At 37.6% G+C, this 17,354-nt stretch overlaps 2 protein-coding genes across 2 annotated transcripts; one reads left to right on the forward strand and one right to left on the reverse strand.

The window, feature by feature from the left end:
- The first annotated feature begins 2,176 nt into the window (after window positions 1-2,176).
- Window positions 2,177-3,866, forward strand: LOC124406207. The gene has a single exon (XM_046881563.1). The coding sequence runs from the start codon at window positions 2,231-2,233 to the stop codon at window positions 3,776-3,778; it is 1,548 nt and encodes a 515-aa protein (XP_046737519.1). The 5' UTR covers window positions 2,177-2,230; the 3' UTR covers window positions 3,779-3,866.
- A 2,719-nt stretch (window positions 3,867-6,585) lies between these two features.
- LOC124406300 (free fatty acid receptor 4-like) lies at window positions 6,586-17,130 on the reverse strand. The gene is made up of 5 exons (XM_046881669.1): window positions 16,729-17,130; window positions 12,905-13,132; window positions 8,172-8,354; window positions 7,875-8,069; window positions 6,586-7,415 (listed from the first exon to the last, which is right to left on the reverse strand). The coding sequence occupies exons 1-5, from the start codon at window positions 16,831-16,833 to the stop codon at window positions 6,798-6,800; spliced, it is 1,329 nt and encodes a 442-aa protein (XP_046737625.1). The 5' UTR covers window positions 16,834-17,130; the 3' UTR covers window positions 6,586-6,797.
- Between the last annotated feature and the right edge of the window lie 224 nt (window positions 17,131-17,354).

The raw sequence follows: 17,354 nt of genomic DNA on the forward strand, positions 1-17,354 counted from the left end.
CCTAGGACCAGCAGCAGAGTAATGACGATGAAAATCTGCAGTTTTTCGGCTGTAACTTTGCAGGTGTTTCTCGCAGCGTATCGGGACTGCGATCAATCGATTCCTCTCGCAAAATCACGTCGGAATAGTACCCTAAAGAATTAATTGCAGCACTTTTCAAAGTCGTCGAAATTTTCGCTAAAAATGCAAAGGGGTTAGCTTTGGATTTTTTTTGGCCGAAAAATCTTTTGTCCGGGAATCGACCCGTATGACGTTTCCGATACTGATTCGACGCCCAGGAACTCAGAAAACACATCAAAAATAGCGTAGGACCAGCAGCAGAGAAATGACCACGAAAATCATGAGTGTTTTGGCTGTAACTTCACAGGTCTTGCTCGCAGCGTATTGGGACTGCGTTTAATCGATTCCTCTTGAAAATTACGTCGGAATAGTGCCTGAAAGAATTTTGTGCAGCACTCATCAAAGTCGTCGAAATTTTCACTCATAATGCAAAGGGGTTAGTCTTAGATTTATTTCGGCCGAAAAAGCTTTTCATCTTACATTTTTATATTTATTGAAGCACTTGCATAATCCCTCGAAGTCAAAACCAATTTGTTGACTCCGTAAAAGACTTTGAAAAAATAAATTGAGCATCCTAGAGATGCTAGTGTTGCCTATAAAAGGTTTGATATAATTAGGTAAATATCAATTATACACATTCGTGTAATTGATTGACAATAATTTTTCCGTCGTATACTTACGACGTACATATATCTTTTGCGAGCAGGTTCCCTTCACTTTTCAAATTCACAATGACGACATGTTACTTAACGTGCATCTGCAAATCTTGATCCTCTGAGACGCACAGAGCATCAAAACATATATCACACAGTGAAATTTCGCTCAAGTGTCTGATCACAAACCCAGCAATGTACACAATGGTTCGATCAAAAAATTCCGAAATTATTTGAACATCTGGCAGATATGAATGGTCTACATTGCCTATTGAGAATCTTACGCCTGTTATTAGCTTCTCTTAAATTCAATGTACAACCTCAACATTTATTAAGTTCGGTTATCATTTCTGATCTATTTAATGGATCAATTCGTTTTTTGAAACCTGATTGACGTAGGTTTTTCGAAATAAAGATATCGAAAACATTATTGAATACATTCAAGAATTCTTCTGTTGCTGCTAAATTTTCAAAAAACAAGAACTGCAAATCCATTCTACATAGTTTAATACCATCGGCAACAAGTGAACTAATAACTTGTTTTGCAAATTTAACTTCCATTTTCTGCTTGTCATATTTTTTCCATGCTCTGAACGTAATTTGTTTCCTAAGTGGAGACCTTCTTCTTCTTAAATCTTCTAAAGCTTCTCAACATATTCTTACCATATCAGTTCACCATTTCCATTTAACATCGGTTTTGATTCCCCAGTATATTGCGTACAAGTTTATCTGTTGATAACACACCCGTTAATCCCATAACATCAATCCATACCTGTCACCTAACGGTATTACTTGGGAAACTGAAATAAATACAAATAAAACCTTATACAATTTTTTACATAATACACCTCTATACTCATCAGTAGTTCAATAAATATCCTAATACGCTTTGTTACTTGTTACCCTATTTCGGTTGCACCTGGGGAAACACTATGACGACTACAGTTACTGAGGAATTTTTCAATCAACGCGTCTACGTTCAAACGGATAGTTCGTAATTTGTATATGGCGCGCAAACTTCCTACCAATATGGCCGATCTAATACCGAGGGCTATTCTGTAACTTTTGCACATTTCCCACCATCCAAGCATTCTGATTGGTTGACTCAACGTCGCAAGCAAATCAGAATGCTTGGATGGCGGAAAATGTGAAAGGTGAAAAACCGTAATAACTAGCTCATCTACTTTCCGCGAGGTTACTACCACGTGTTGATACTGTCGATAATCCTACTTGGAGCTCCGTCAGTAAGTCCGTGTACCCAGGGTGTTGACATGTACATCGAACGACCGAAGAACACGAACGTGGCCAGCGGAGGAAATTGGTACTACTGACTCGGCGCCAAAAATGCACCTAATTTTAGCTAGGACGTTTCGTCTTCTCTTTTACGTCCTGCATGCTTCATAGAAAGGTTACGGCTAAGTTCACTTTCGACTCACACACAAACACAATCAGGCCCATGCGAATAAGGAACCGTAATTAAAACCCGACAATAAATACACGATTATCGATTTATTGAGATGCGGATATACAGTGAAGGCGGTGACTTTATTCCGGAGCATTTCGATATCCTACGGTTCTACGGTGAGACTTTATTGTTCGCTTGGCATGCGGACAAATTGAAAGTTTGGAACTACGACGATCCTGCATGTGATTCGATTCCGCGGACGCTATTGCCTCCGGGAGAAGTTAAATGCGTTCAAAGTTTTAACGAGAGAATTTTCATCACATGTGTCCCATCGGGTGTTTACAAATTGGCGAAAAATGATCAGTTCCTTCTACTGAGCAGATCTGCGATCAGTATCGGCGCTAAATCTAATGAGGTCTTCAGTCTGATGGAAGGCTACATAAAACTGATCGACAAACAGGGGAAAACGTCGAAGCTGATACTGAAGCATGAACCAAAAGATGGCGCCACGACACTTTTTGTAGGACTCGGAGATAACGTCGACAACGATTTGCTAGCCGTTCTGCTAGAGAAGTCTGTTGGAAATAGCGATTTATGCATGTTCAGCAACGGGTATGACATTTATAAAATCACCCGAGACATGGTGAAAATTTTGTACAACTCCTCCAGCCCAGTCGTCGATGTTTTGAAAATTAATAAGAACGGAAAAGTCGCATCTCTACTTTACGTGACAAAGAAAAAGGCGGTTATTCTTATGTACGCTAAGGACAAGGAGCTTCGTTTTGAAAAAATCAAAATAAATAATGAGGTGAAGACAGCGTTTGCCAGCATTGACGAAGTTTCAGAAAATGTCGTGTGGATCATTTATTCAGACGGTACGAAAACTTACAAAACACGTAAAGTCCTGGGCAATGATAATCTCAAGAGCGTCGAGTTGAGTGCAAAGAATATTACCTGCCTACGCAGTCATGGTTCTGAAATTCTAGGACTGACTTCAAGCGGTGAATTGGTGACCGTGGAAGCAAAATTGGATGAAAAATTCGACGACACGGATGTCAAAGATAAGTTTGTAAACCTGAAACCTGAAATGCTTGAAGAGATTGATTCCATCGTCGATGAGACTTGCCAAAAAGTCAAAGAGCTGCAATCGATCGACGATGAGCTACTCGAGCGACAGAATATCCTGAAAAGAATTGGCATGGCTACTTGTGAACAGAATATTTTAGTCCCGAAACTGCGTGTGCGAAAGACGGCGAAACAAATAGTTCTGAACTGTGAATTCGAACAATCTATGCCGGAAAAATGTCTGCTTTCATTGTCGGTGAAAGCTTGCGGACGAAAAATATTCGTTACGAAACAAGTTACTGCTAATGAAAAGCAATTCGAACTCCCTGTTCCAGATTCTATGCTCGATCGAGAGTCGGATGTTACTACTGATTTGATCACCTTGGCAGAAGAAGGCTCCTCTTGGTGTCTAATTAAAGATTGCGTTAAGGACACAGCAGGCCATCAGCCAAAGTCACAAATACCTGAACACAAGATCAATTTTCTTAATGCAAGACTGGCTGCATTGCGAAATCTGAAAAGCGATGGCAATCTGGACATCGCGAAATTAAATTCTATAAAAAATAGTGTAAGAAAAGAATTCAATGTCGCTTAAAATTATTTCTTTTCAATCGTATTATTTGAATAAATGTTTATGTTAGTTACACACCTGACTGAATTCCAATAAACGGGATCTTTTTATACTCATGCAATAAACAAGAGTCATCACTTACCTACCCTTAATACGATAGGTTACAAAAAATGCGTAGAAAGAACGTCAAATATCTGTTTCACAGAAGTATGTATCTTAAAATAAAAACGTATCAGTCTTGAAAAGTGCAGGGAAGCGTAGCATTTTACGACAAAGAAAGAAATCTGAAACTTAACAATTTACGAGAATATCAATTCACACAATTTTTAAAGGGAAGGATTTTTGTAAAAGGAATTGACGATATGAAAAATTACCAATTCGATTGCAAACAGCACTAGTCAGTATCTCTGCCGAAAAGATTTTACACCTTATACTAAAATATCTGCCATAGCTTCAATAATTCCCCAGGAAATTCATCCCCTAAAGTAATTATTCTAAACCGTTTGACGCAATCCATCCACATCCCTATTGTCAGCCGTCTTAAATACCTACTATTTATCCCCGTCGTACGGCAATAAAGCTTTAACTGTGTCTAGCCATAACTCTTGAACATTTCTAAACAGTAGTAGATCGTAGCGTCGATCCAAACATTGAACACCCTGTTAGAAATCACGTTGAAAAATACTGTGCGTCGTGAAAATCTGAAACTCTAAAAATACCCGGCAAACGCAGAAAGATTTTTATGGAGCTAGACCATACACGAATGCACGCACACAAATTTACACACATCGAAGTCAATCGGATTGATTTACGGACCACGTCGCGAGCCTCGGTGTCGTTCCATGTGCCCATTCGTATTATAAAGAGACTAGATTTCGACGCTCGCTTTGGGAACCTGACGCAGTTAACTTTACGTCTATCTCCTTTCCACGTGACAGACACACCCGCGTACATTCCACGACTGTATTGTTCTTTGAAGAAAAAGCCAAAGACGAGCCTGGCGGAAACCTGCAATAGTATAATAGTTAATCAACGTCGGTCAAAGAAGTGATAAAGCTAATTTTGACTCCCAACAGTTGCGTAGTTTAGCATTTCAATTTTTCTTAAGCACGGATGCTGTTTTCGTTCGTTTCTTTACCGTCTCATCAGTTGACGTAATAAATACATTTATTCATGAATATACATCGTGTATAAGTATTTATATATTATAGATAATTGTATAAAATTTGACTATAATAATGTATAATAAAACGATACTCACAACTTAGGCATTCATATTTATGCCATTAGTAGAAAAATTTATAATGATTAGCTTACTGACTATATATTTACAAAATTTTTGGCAATAAATCACGAATCACTTAGCAGATACAGTTATACACACTTCATTGTCAATCAAGTAAGTAAAATGTTTATACCACGTAAACGTCGCCTGAGTTTTGTTACAGTCACTTTGCATCTAACATTCATATTTAAAATTTTCAGTATTCTTGTTTTCAAATTTAAGTACACTTTACACAAAAATGTAGAAATATATCGATCGAAAATTCCACTCATATTACACTTATACATACAGTTTAGAAAATGTAAGTCCAGCAGTAATCTAAGTAAATATCTATTAAAAAAAAATTCGCCCACCACAATCATTCTTCAGCCGCATTTGAAAAAGATAGTTTTCTATATGAAAGGACAGGAGAAGATCCACCAGGACTCAATTCTTTCGGAAAGTTATAACGAGAAATATTTTTACAACATAAAACCAACCGAGTATTTATATGGGAATGTGTCATCATGATCCAGCAATCTTGGAATTCCATTCTCATAACTTTTAATCTTATTGTTAGAATAAAATTAATTCTTATGAATTTTTTCGGCTGAACATGACAGAATATATATTCTTATATTTTACAACGATTGTTATGTACAGGTATTACACCAGGTACAAGTATTTCACCCATCTATCATTCCATACGAAGGAATCACGTTTCAATTTTTCCGTTAAAAAAAATGTTCAACTGTATAAAAAAACGAGCACAGAGTTGAAAGAAAAAGATTGATAAGTCCGAATGTAGGGCACAAGGTGGAGGTATCTTCTCTTTGCTGACTTGTAAACCTGACATAAATCGTATACGTGGAAACCACACATCGCTATAATAAACGGTGTAATTACTTCGCGCGCAGTCGCTCGCACAACGTAATTATAACAGCATCGTATTTATAAAACAAAAAGAAAAAAGAATCCAGCATATCCCACAAAGGTTGAGAGTATTATTTTAATGAAGTTGTTCGTAGCGCGAGAATTTAAGAATCATTTTTTTTTTATTTTTTTTTTTTTATGCTCTCCCAAACATACACACGACGACGGGTGATGTGAATAATTAACTTAAAAAAATATGTGTTACGAACTGAGTAAATATGGCAGGTATAAACCTAACATATACATTATTATACTATATATACAAAAAGATGGCAGCCACTCAGAATCTCGTACAATTTCCACTGACTTAATGACCAATTAATTGATATCACTTTATTTGTAAGTTACTTGTGATCAACAGCTGCAGTGTCCATTCATTTAGCATGGCTGTTGTCCTAGCAGAGACTCAATTATGTATTACATAGAACGTGATTTTTCCTATAGTAATCCACATTTTAAGATATCGAGCCTAATTCAATATCTGTCATTTAGAGATTTTCATTCGCGAATATTTATCAAGTTACATCAAATGCATATTTAAAAATCTTGCAAATGTCACATATGTCTGATTTGGATCACGAATTGCCGATGAACCGCAAAAAAGTCTCAAAAAAAGATTATCAAGGCATAAAGTTAGCCTTGACATGTAACATCCTGGCACCGAGCACAGCACGTCACAAAAATCGACCCGTACTGTCTCATTTAATAACCACGGCACTGTCGTGTAAAAAACTTTGCCTCAGGGTGAAAATTACTTACGTCCAAATCCAATTTCCATTCTCATCAAGTCAATTTTGGTAATCAGAGAGCGAAGTTTTTAGAAGGTTTAATGATTATAGGGATTACTTAGAGCTTCTCGGAGCTCGGGACTTCGATGATGCTTCCGATGCTACAGCTGGAGCTCTTCTTGGGTGGCCTACCACCAGTTCGCAGACTGCTAGGAGTTCTGGGTCCCAGTCTGTCTTGAAGAGCCTCAAGCGACCTTCCACCCTTGCGAGTTCCGGTCCCGCCGCTGCCTCTTTCCCCACTTCCGGTCCGGTCGTTGTTTCTCGCCCTTCCCCAGAACTTGGCAAAGCATGACCGGAAGTTTTCGGAAAACACACCGTAGAGGAGCGGGTTCACAACGGTGTTCAATTGGGCGATAACCAACGCCCAAAGAAAGTGATGGGACTTGAGGAAGAAGTTCGTGTCCTCATTTGGACGACGGCCGTCGATGTATATCAGGAACATCACTATCGTGATCGGCAGCCACATCACCAGAACCGCCACCACGTTTAGCAGCAGGATTCGAACCACTCGAAGGTGCTTGTGCAGACGAATCTCTTCGTGGTGGGACAGACTTCCTGCGCGACCTTGTCGACCGGACATCGAAGCTGTTGATAATTTTCTACCGGCCCAAGGAACCAGCGTACTCACAACCGACAATTCGGAATCCCGTCGGACCGTTCCACCTTCCACGACACCCTGTCGAAACAATAAACACGGCCAAATGATTTTTTCGGTATACTGATTCAAAAGCGTATTTATTCAACGGACAAGTCAGCGTAATTCCAAACTTTTTTTTATATGAATATCCGATTTTATAATTCGTATTGGTAAGTTTTCAGACGAAAAGTGTTTCACTGTCTATTTGGTTTCAATGTGTTCAGTGATTCAGTGAGTCTCCACATGTTGGTTCAAATCAGGTTTAAAATTGTAGGTATTCTGAAGGTTGGCATCTAGTTTGCAATCTTGTGATTGAACCGTCAAACCGCGCCAACTTGTTTGGAAGAAAAAAAAAACGAGAATGGATGTTGCAGTTGCTTGTATTACTAAAAGAAAGTCGATGAGATGCGGACTATAAGTGCCAGTATAAGTCAGTTGACTTCAAAAGGTACGAAATCTCTGCATACACAGACGATAGGATGTACGTGGAAATCTTACCTGCGCTACACAGGATACTGCCCATCTATTTCTGGTGTCTAATATTCTCTGAAATATCCGTTGATAATGGTATACCAAAAGTCCCATGGGTAAGAGGCAGGCAAGAATGATAATGGGTATCGTGAAGCATAAAGAGATGTTGATAGACTCGTTCCTTGGAAATATCAACGTACAAATAACGTCTCCGTTTACCTCCTGCGAATGATACAAAAGCCGCATGTGTTACAAACGCAAATTCTCGTTTCACGAAGACGCGGTCACGATTCATGCGTCGTTTCTAAAGAGGGTTTCCTTTACCTGTGGCCTGAACCAAAAGGCGGCTGGCAAAAATAGCGAGGCTCCTATCACCCAGGTGATAAGACTTGCAGCAACGACTCTAGGACCAGTTAACGCACTTCTGTACGGTGCAACGGCCAAGCACCTGTGTCTGTCCATCGATATCAAAGTCAACGTCCAGAGCAATACGAAACCGCATACAAACTGAAACATATCAGGTGGTTGGATCAGTCGTGACACGTAAAGGGCGTGAATGGTTAAGAACTGCTTATACATTTGGAAGAAAGAAAAGGTCTACCATAGGACAGTGATGCAGGGACGAAATTTCTTGTCGTACCAACGTTGGGTACAGTTCTCATATCAGAAGGTCTGAGCGACAGAACCCAGCTACAGAAACATTTTTATTTACGATACACGTTATTTGTCGGATTTTTTCACGCTGGGTGGAATGCTTCTTTGCCCCATTAGCTTCGACCTTTATCTTCGCTTGAAGTAACTTGAAAAGATTAATGTCAGGTGGACACGTGTAGGGTAAAAGAAAGTCGGGAATGAATGGGGTGTGATTTCTGGCTAACAATAAGTCGAGGTTGCACTTCTTCTAGGAAGCAAATGGAACAAAAGATTGTTACACGGATTATAACTGGTTGCAACTGAACCAAATTTCCATCCACCGTCAAGACAAAAAAAGTTGAATGAATTTCCTCAAAGCATATCGCAAGCAAAACTCTTTCCAATCCTTTCAGCTTGTTCTTGTCAAGTTTACATTTCAAACTCGTAAACATTTTCTGAGAGCAGAATACACTCGTTGATGGTGAAAGAAGACATTGAAGAAGACCGAATACCGATCATCTCTGACATTAGGCCACTAGCCTAGATGCATGATATTCAGATTTACATATAGTAAGATCAGTCAATCTATCGTATACCTACACGTACCGATCAGTTGATAAAGCGTGAACAAGTGGATTCGTCTGAAAGCTCTGTGCATCGAAGAAAATTGCGAAATTTCAAATACATATGTATGATGCGTACCCTCCTCTATGCCGCATTACTCTTTTCCAGTGGCGTGGCTCTTATTGATGGGTCGGTTCAATCCATTCTTAGTGGTTCACATACGAGCGTTACTGGGTAATAAATCACCAACTACTTTGGTATGGAAGAAATAGGTACAAATAAAAATTTAGACACCGATCATTGGAAGCGGGCGAGTCTAGAAAAACAAAACAAACAAATAATAGGTACGCAAGGCAAAGGCAATTTTGAAGATCACCGCGACGAGTACCTAAGAGAATAGAAATTTTCGAATGTATCCTGAAATTTTTAGACTGGATGGAAAATGGGATCGTAATTAACGGTGAATCGGTATAAATATTCCAGGAATCTCAAGTTTTTTAAACAAGTGTATTTTACATCCCTGGAATAGTTAGACTGATTTAGTTATCGTCGCATTTTTATCCGATTCCAAAAATTTCACGATATATTCCAAAATGTTCAGTTTTTGCGAATAAAAAATTAGAACAATCACTATTTCTTGCTAAAAGCGTGATTCGCCAGCGGTTCCTGAGAATCTACCATAACATGGATTTCATGCCCGGGAAAATTAGACCTTCCACAAAAAGCACTTTAGGTGATGTTTTTCTTTGATGACAGAAAGTGCCAAAAATTTGAAAACAAATGTTACACAATTCGAAAGAATATCCAAGGAAACGTGAAGGAAATGCAATATAAACCGAAACAATTTAACATTTCTTGCACACTATTTTGTTTCAATTTAAATTTCCTTACTTTTCTAGGTCACTTAATCTCACAACCTTAAGAATTGTGAGATTCTCGCATCCCAATGTATATACTGTATGGTTTAAAAGGTTTAGGTTATGTCTAACCCAAAACCCCTATTTTGTTTTTCTAGTTAATTTTGTACAGACTCGAGTAGTTTTTAATTATCGTCGCTGATTTCCACTGGAATGAACCCTTGACGTATGTTTTATAACAAATAGCAAATAAACAAAAATGGTTATAAAAAAAAATAAAATAAAATTAACGAAATGCAAAGCTGTTCTAAATTCTAAGCTATACTAATTTCCTATTGATTTCGCTGCTGTTTAAATTTTGTCGATTAGTTCCTGCTTTTTAGTAATCACGTTGTTTCGTTTGAAATTTGAATAAATTTGTTATCTTGACTCAATTTTTTGAACAACTTAAAAAAAGAACTGTAAATCTGCTTTGAGTTGTTTATTTAGACTTACTTTAGTGTTGGAATTATTTATTCTATATAAATACAATAAAGAAAATTTATTATAATTACCTAAGTAGAACACATAATAACTCGATAATTGCATTTATTTTACTCGTACAAATGATACACTTAACCCTTTCAGTCACACATTTCAGTTTTTTTTTAATACCAAATTCAGGATTTTGCATGGAATATAAAAAAACATGACAAAAAAAAAAAGAAAATAGGATGCCACTATGGTGTCTACTGTGACTGAAATGGTAAAGGTAGAAAACTGCAGTTGATATTAGTATTTCAGGTTATTCTGAATCGAATTATTTTGACGTTATCGTTTGTCAGTTTCGATTTTGATACACTCTTATCGAAATTGCAGTAAGATTATCGATACTACTAATTATCGAGTACATAAAATATCGATACTTCGATCGCTACTTATCGATATGACTAAATATCGATAAATATCGCGCGACACTATTAAGAAGTTGCAAGTTTGAGAGAGCGGATGAGTAGGAATTGCGCTTCGCGGCCACAACGAGGCCTTTGAAAATCGTGGTAAACTGTTCTTTCTCAATTTTTTGCGTCTGTACGGAACAGCCGCGTCGCACGTGTTTCCTCTATTTCGGCCTTACAGTAGAGACAGGACGCCGAGCGGTCGTCGACACCCCAAAAATCGCTTACAGAACCACGAAGGTGTGAAACGACATGAGTTGTTGCCTTATTCCCGTCTCGGTCTTGGTATGGGTATATGACAGAGTTGTATCGCAAGTTTGATACCTACGCAAGGGTGGAAGTCGGCTGTTTGCGAAACAGAATCGATCTTCAGAGCCCATTTTGTCACTTTCCGTCTGTGTTCTAACTTAATGATAAGCGATTAATCATATAGTTGTTTCGCATTGCGGTAATTGTAAGGTACGTAATTGATTGACACTGTCAAAGTATGGTAACATCCGTCATACGAGGGTGTTAAATCCAGGTTGAACATTTATCTCCGAAATTTGTTTCGTAATTGTGCCATTTTTGTCAATTTCCTCTCAGTGTTTTGAATAATTTCGTAATTTCGATTCGAATAATTGGAACATTGAAAGAAAATTTAATTTACACGTTGATTTTTGAAGAGATCAACGTTTTTTAATTTATCGCTGGATTGAATTTAAGACGAGAATTTTTTCCAAAACAAAGAAAGAATGAGTGTGTTTTTGAAAATGTATTATAAGGCTTGCTCGGAACATTAGAAATTTTTTCTCAACCCCACGGTTTCAAAATTTTTTCACCGTGAAAGGAAGGAAGGAAAAAATAGAATTTCATTCGATAAACAATGTTCGCAACGAGAGAATAGCGTACAAATTTTTTTTTTTTTTTCTTCCTTTAAATTCTTGCAAAACTATTTTTCTCTTTCATGATCACTCCGTTCTTCGTTTCCTGACGGAGTGCGAAAAACGTTGGCGTTTTAAACAAAATTTCTAAATTCATCGTGAAATCTGAAACGCGAGTAGTAAAATTTCGAATCTCTGTACAGCTCCTCTAAATTCTCTGAGGAAATTCATGTTACCAAGGAAAATTATGCGAATACCTCGAGACAGATGAGAAAGCTTTGTGCAAGTTACCTATATAGACACAGTAAATGGAAAAACAAGTTTTATAGTTAAATACAGCCGGCAGTTGAAGCGTTCTACGTTTTAGCACCAGATGTTAAGGCACCAAATTTTCTTTCTCAATGCCGTTTACTTTTTCTTGTCATTATACTCAAACTCCGCGGCGCAGCTGCCGACAAAAGTTTGTCACTTTAATGTCACGCCGTCTGCAAAGCTTACAATATATATATTATTATCTGCCCTCTCGGTCAATCGTACCGATAACTTGTAATATTTCAGAATACAAACAAAAGACCGGAACACGTGCAGCAGCCAACGGTCGTTCCAATTTAGTTAGTTATTATTTCACTTCTTTGTTTCAATCTTATTGTTGAATAAGCGGAAAGTTGTGACACGTTACGTGGAAATGTTTGTAGAGACTATGAGCTTGTTTTCAGCCCGGATATGTGATTAATTTATCGCTCGATAACGCGAGGAACGAGCATTTTAATCAAACTAATTGCTAGCCAACACACTTCGCGTTGGTCGGTTTGATGTTCGGCATCATTAAAAGGCGACGGTCACTTAATTTCCGGAACGACCGTGTCAACTCACGGCAACAAGTTAGCTTTAAATGAGAACAAGCTCGAATATATTTCAGCTTTTTGTAGCTCCGAGATTTTTCCGCGAATTAAAAAATTTATCAGCCCTACCAAATTGGCTAAATTTTAATTCCATGATATAATTGATCGACAAAAAAGTTAGGTGGTATACGTTTTGCGCATTAAAAAAATTCACCAACATTTCTCACGTAAAAATTTCTCTACAATTAGTAGTCAAAGTTTCGTTACTCGATTTTCATCGTTTACTTCATTGCTCTTCTCGTTAGAAGAATTTTCGCCGAGACTGTACCAGGGACAGATTTTTAAATTAAATCTGAGACTCACCTGAGAATAGGGCAGCAGTCTGCAAACAGCGTCTCCGAGTCTCCACTTCTGTGTGAGTCTAGTGTAAGCAACGGCAGGAACCCCAAGGGCGAAGAGGAGATCGGCTGCGGCGAGGTTGACAAGGCAAAGATTCGTTGGAGTCCGCATTTCCTTGTACCGTAAGACGCAGGCCGCGATACCCAGATTGGCAATCACTGCGACGACGAAAGTCACAGCCAGAATGACGACCTGGAATAAAAAATTAAACTCAAAGAACAATAAAATTTTGGCAGACGGAAACGGTCGAGGATAAACATCGGCACTTTGAACTGTGCTTGAAAAGATTTAAACAATTCTAGATTACTTGGTATAAAGTCATCCAGTTTTAGTTTTGGATTTCAAGTGTTTCTGTACGGTGTATGAAAAACGGAGTGTTCAATTTCATACTTTGTTTAAATTTTATAGTTCCTCTAGCTCTGTAGCAGCTGTTCGGTGTTGAATTTAACTCCAAATGTTACACGTCTAAACTAATGTTACGCAGCTTTCATAAAGTTGAAGGGGTGTTAAATTCTACACCACATTTTCTGCAAAGTGATACCTGGATTCTGATTTTTTTCTCACGGCTCCACTGGGTAACATATTTTATTGTCAACGAGTTGTCGAGTTTTTCACTGAGAAATATTTTATTACGAAACAAAAATTCACGAGTCAACTGTTTTTACATCGTTTCATTCAAGTTGAGTTCATCAAGTTTGTAATTAAGTCTGCAGGATTTTACCAATACATCGATTATCCAGAGAAGTTTTTTCCTGCAAGAAATTTTTCGAAATATATTGTCTAAAACGATTATGAAAAAGATATAGATGGTGAAAAAATTGAAATCTAGTTTTTTGGTTACGATATGTTCCCAGATAATCAGAATCGGGACGAAAGATCAAAAAAAGAATTTTAATAGTCTCAAGTATGAAAATGAGGTTGGGGAGGATGGGGCAACGTCGGCACCCTAAAATTTTTTAAATAACAAGTTAAAAAATTAACCACCTGAACTTTCTCTTAAATATGAATTATTCGGAAATCATTTGCTCGAGTAATTGCAGATCTCATAACGCGAAACGTTTAAAGTTGTGCTTTACTCTCAACTCGTGAAAGTAAAATAATTTTCTGAGCTTGAATTTAAGATTACTTTTTCTCGAGAAAGCTAGATAACAATTCAACGCAATTGTTCCTTTAAAAACTAAACATTTTATTGTGATTTTAGGTATTATTTTCTTAAGGGTCCCACTTTGCTCCACCCTCCCCTAAAACAAGAGCGAAAACATTGGGAAATCAAAAATGGCTTCGTGTCAAATCGTGTTCTAAGCTGCCCAAGCTGTGCCGAAGAAATTGAAATCATGATTCCCACTGCAACCACTTGTAACAGTAGACTCGTCCAGGCAGTACTTGAAAACATATTATGTTTGAATGTATGTGCCAACGTGTGTCAGGGCGCATATTCATACGGTTTACGGTAAGGAGTTGTGCTTTAAGCTTCCAATTTATATGCAAAGAACTGCACGAAGAATCAAGCCCACGTGTTTCACTTGAACCTAGGGTCGTGATTGCTGCGGCCTTAGATTCAAGGACCAAATGGGTGCTTACTGCTTGACGAATTCGTCTTTTTTCAGCGAGGCAAAGCAGCTTTTTCTTCAAAATGAACATGGGTGCGAAAACACTGCATGAAAAAAATTGAAAAAATCATTCAAGCAATTCAAATTCCCAGTCTTCACAGTACATTGATTTTTCGAACTGAGCGAGTCAAGACCGTACGAAAAACTTGGATGTTTTTAACAATTTTCTGCAGGTCTGTTGAACTCTGGGAGTTAAAAACTCGGATAAGTTATTACATGGAGGTTCAGTTGAGCCCGACGACGTGGCGTAGATATAATCGTCCAATATTTTTCCGGTTTATTTTATAATGAATCTAACTTTTTACTCGGGATTTTTTGCCTCCAGCTCTGTAGCACATTAATTCAACAACAAACAGGTACAACTTCCTGCTGTATAATCGAATACAACACCTGACGCGTGCTTTGAGTCATATTCGAGGTAGTTGGTTCGCCAAAAAGTAATTTCTGTTTTTCCAGTACTCAATACAATATAGCTGTTTATTGATCATAATCAATATCGATGCAGTGTTGTGAAATTAAATATTCAATAACGCCAGCAGCATAAATAAGTCGTATAATTTCTACGAGGTTAGAACGAATCATTTTGTAGCGAATATCATAATTTGGTAAATACTAAATGTATAATTGTCTCATATAATACAATTAATACAAAGCATCGATGTTTGGCCAGTCATAGTAGGACAGATAGGGCTTTATGGTAAAACAGATAAGACTCATATGGTAAAATAGATAGAGGCCTTATGGTAAAACAGGTAGGAGCCTTATGGTAAAGTAGATAGGGGTCTTATGGTAAAACAGTAGGAGCGTTGTGTTCAAAGAGGTAGAGGCCAAATGGAAGAGACTTTTTTTTTTAAAGAAACATGAGCTTATCGATAGATTTTCACAATTTCTCACATTTAGAAAACTCCTCAAATTTTTCTCATTATTTTTCGAATACACTTGCGAACTTTCAATGCAGCTTCTACAGCTCAACAAATATTTTGCCGAGATACAGACGAAGATAACCGTGCAACGTAATAAAAAATTAATTGCTCGCATAAGATTGAAAAAAAAGAAAAGTTGCGGAAAGTGCAACGTGGGTGGCTTTAATGTAAGATTGAAAATATAGGACCTGGCCTACGGAATGAGGGGCGTTGATTTATTACGAAGTTGTAAAGAACTTGGGAAAAAATTACTGCATCCTTAAGACACGGCTAAATTAAATAGTACCTATTATTTTATACAGATTCTGCAATCTAAACGATATACTGTATGGAAATACGCATTTCTGTGGCAGTCATTCTTTCACTACTGTTAATGCAAAGAAATAGACAAAATTTCGTTTGACAGTGTTTGAATAATCACTGGAAAATAGCACGAAAAATCCAGTGTCAACGGGAACTTGCAGCTGATATTTTAGTCACATGATATATTTTATCGCAGTGGTGTTTTTTTCGTGATTGTTATCAGTTCGTTGAAAAAATACCTCAACATGAAATATCAAAGAAGCTAATCTCTTTGATTACAGAAGATACTTCACTCTGTGAAAACGTTCACAGGTTCATAAAGTGCAAGTTTAGACGTAATGTTACAATTTTTGTAAAACAAAATTAGTTATGACTTTCTCTAAGTAGGTACTTGTCAGATTCACAACAATAATTACAGAGTAATGAGTGTAAACATGCTTTATCATTTAAGGATAAGTCAGCCCCACCGTTCGCAGAAACAGTTGCTATAGAATGGAAATGAATCAGAGTAAATTTGAATAATTCAGTTCAAACTGATTCGTTTTTCAAGCGAATAGAACATTTTCGGGTTTATTTTGTTCCCAGATCTCTAGAGATCGCCAGAAATTTTTGTTTACAGTTATCTCCAAAGTGGATAAAGATGAATTTGGTGATAGATAATTGTCAACAATTGCATTTGGTCTTGGATGTTTTTTAGTCAATTAAAATACGGTTTTATCAATTCTGATAAAAAAAACCATTTATCGAATCTTTGATATGTGAGGTTGAGTTATTCAAATTTGTAAAAGCATTCACTTCTTCAACAAAGTACGGATTTGGTGTCATTTGTCACCGCTATCATAGGATCAAATAACATAATTGGATACTTTTCGACCGGTTTTATCTCGTTTTCTAATTTTTTATTCAAACGTTGAGGCTCAACCATGCTGCATAATCTGAATTTGAGACTCACCTCGACACCACTGGCTCCTTTCCGCTCACCAAACTGACTATAGTAGGTGAAGAAGTACCTCGGACCCCATTCTTCGTCATCGCCCCAAAGATAGGATGAATTCATTTTCCTCCTTGCGTTTTACAGCCAAAATATCAATACTGTTCAACGTCTGCAGCAGTAAAGGCCGGAACTTTATCGTGGAAATCGTTATTGGTATTAGCCATGATTCGCACGATAGTATAATCAAACATCTGCCGTTGGACCGAAGATATTCGTATGTGATGGCGGTTTATCTCCAATTTCATCCACATGTATTACACTCTTTATTTTTTCACACGTGTTGCTCTTGGGACGGTTCTTTAAAACCGATTCGTCTATCAGCAGCAGCCCAAATGGGAATAAGCAGTCCAGTTTATCACAGAATTTCAACTCGTGCCCAGCGAGGAAAAAATCGAAGATTAAAGCAGTCAATCTTCTATACAAGAAGCGGTATTCGTTCCATTAATGCGTGAAATTTGTCGGATATTCGAAACCGCGACTTATCGGTTGTTTAAATACTTCGGAACCCTCGATTCTTCCGATTCCCAGACGATGCAACAGTTTTTTAAACCTCATTTTCCAATAACACCTGAAATCAAAGAAAC

The sequence above is a fragment of the Diprion similis genome, chromosome 5, assembly GCF_021155765.1.
Source record: "Diprion similis isolate iyDipSimi1 chromosome 5, iyDipSimi1.1, whole genome shotgun sequence".
NCBI lineage: Eukaryota > Metazoa > Arthropoda > Insecta > Hymenoptera > Diprionidae > Diprion > Diprion similis.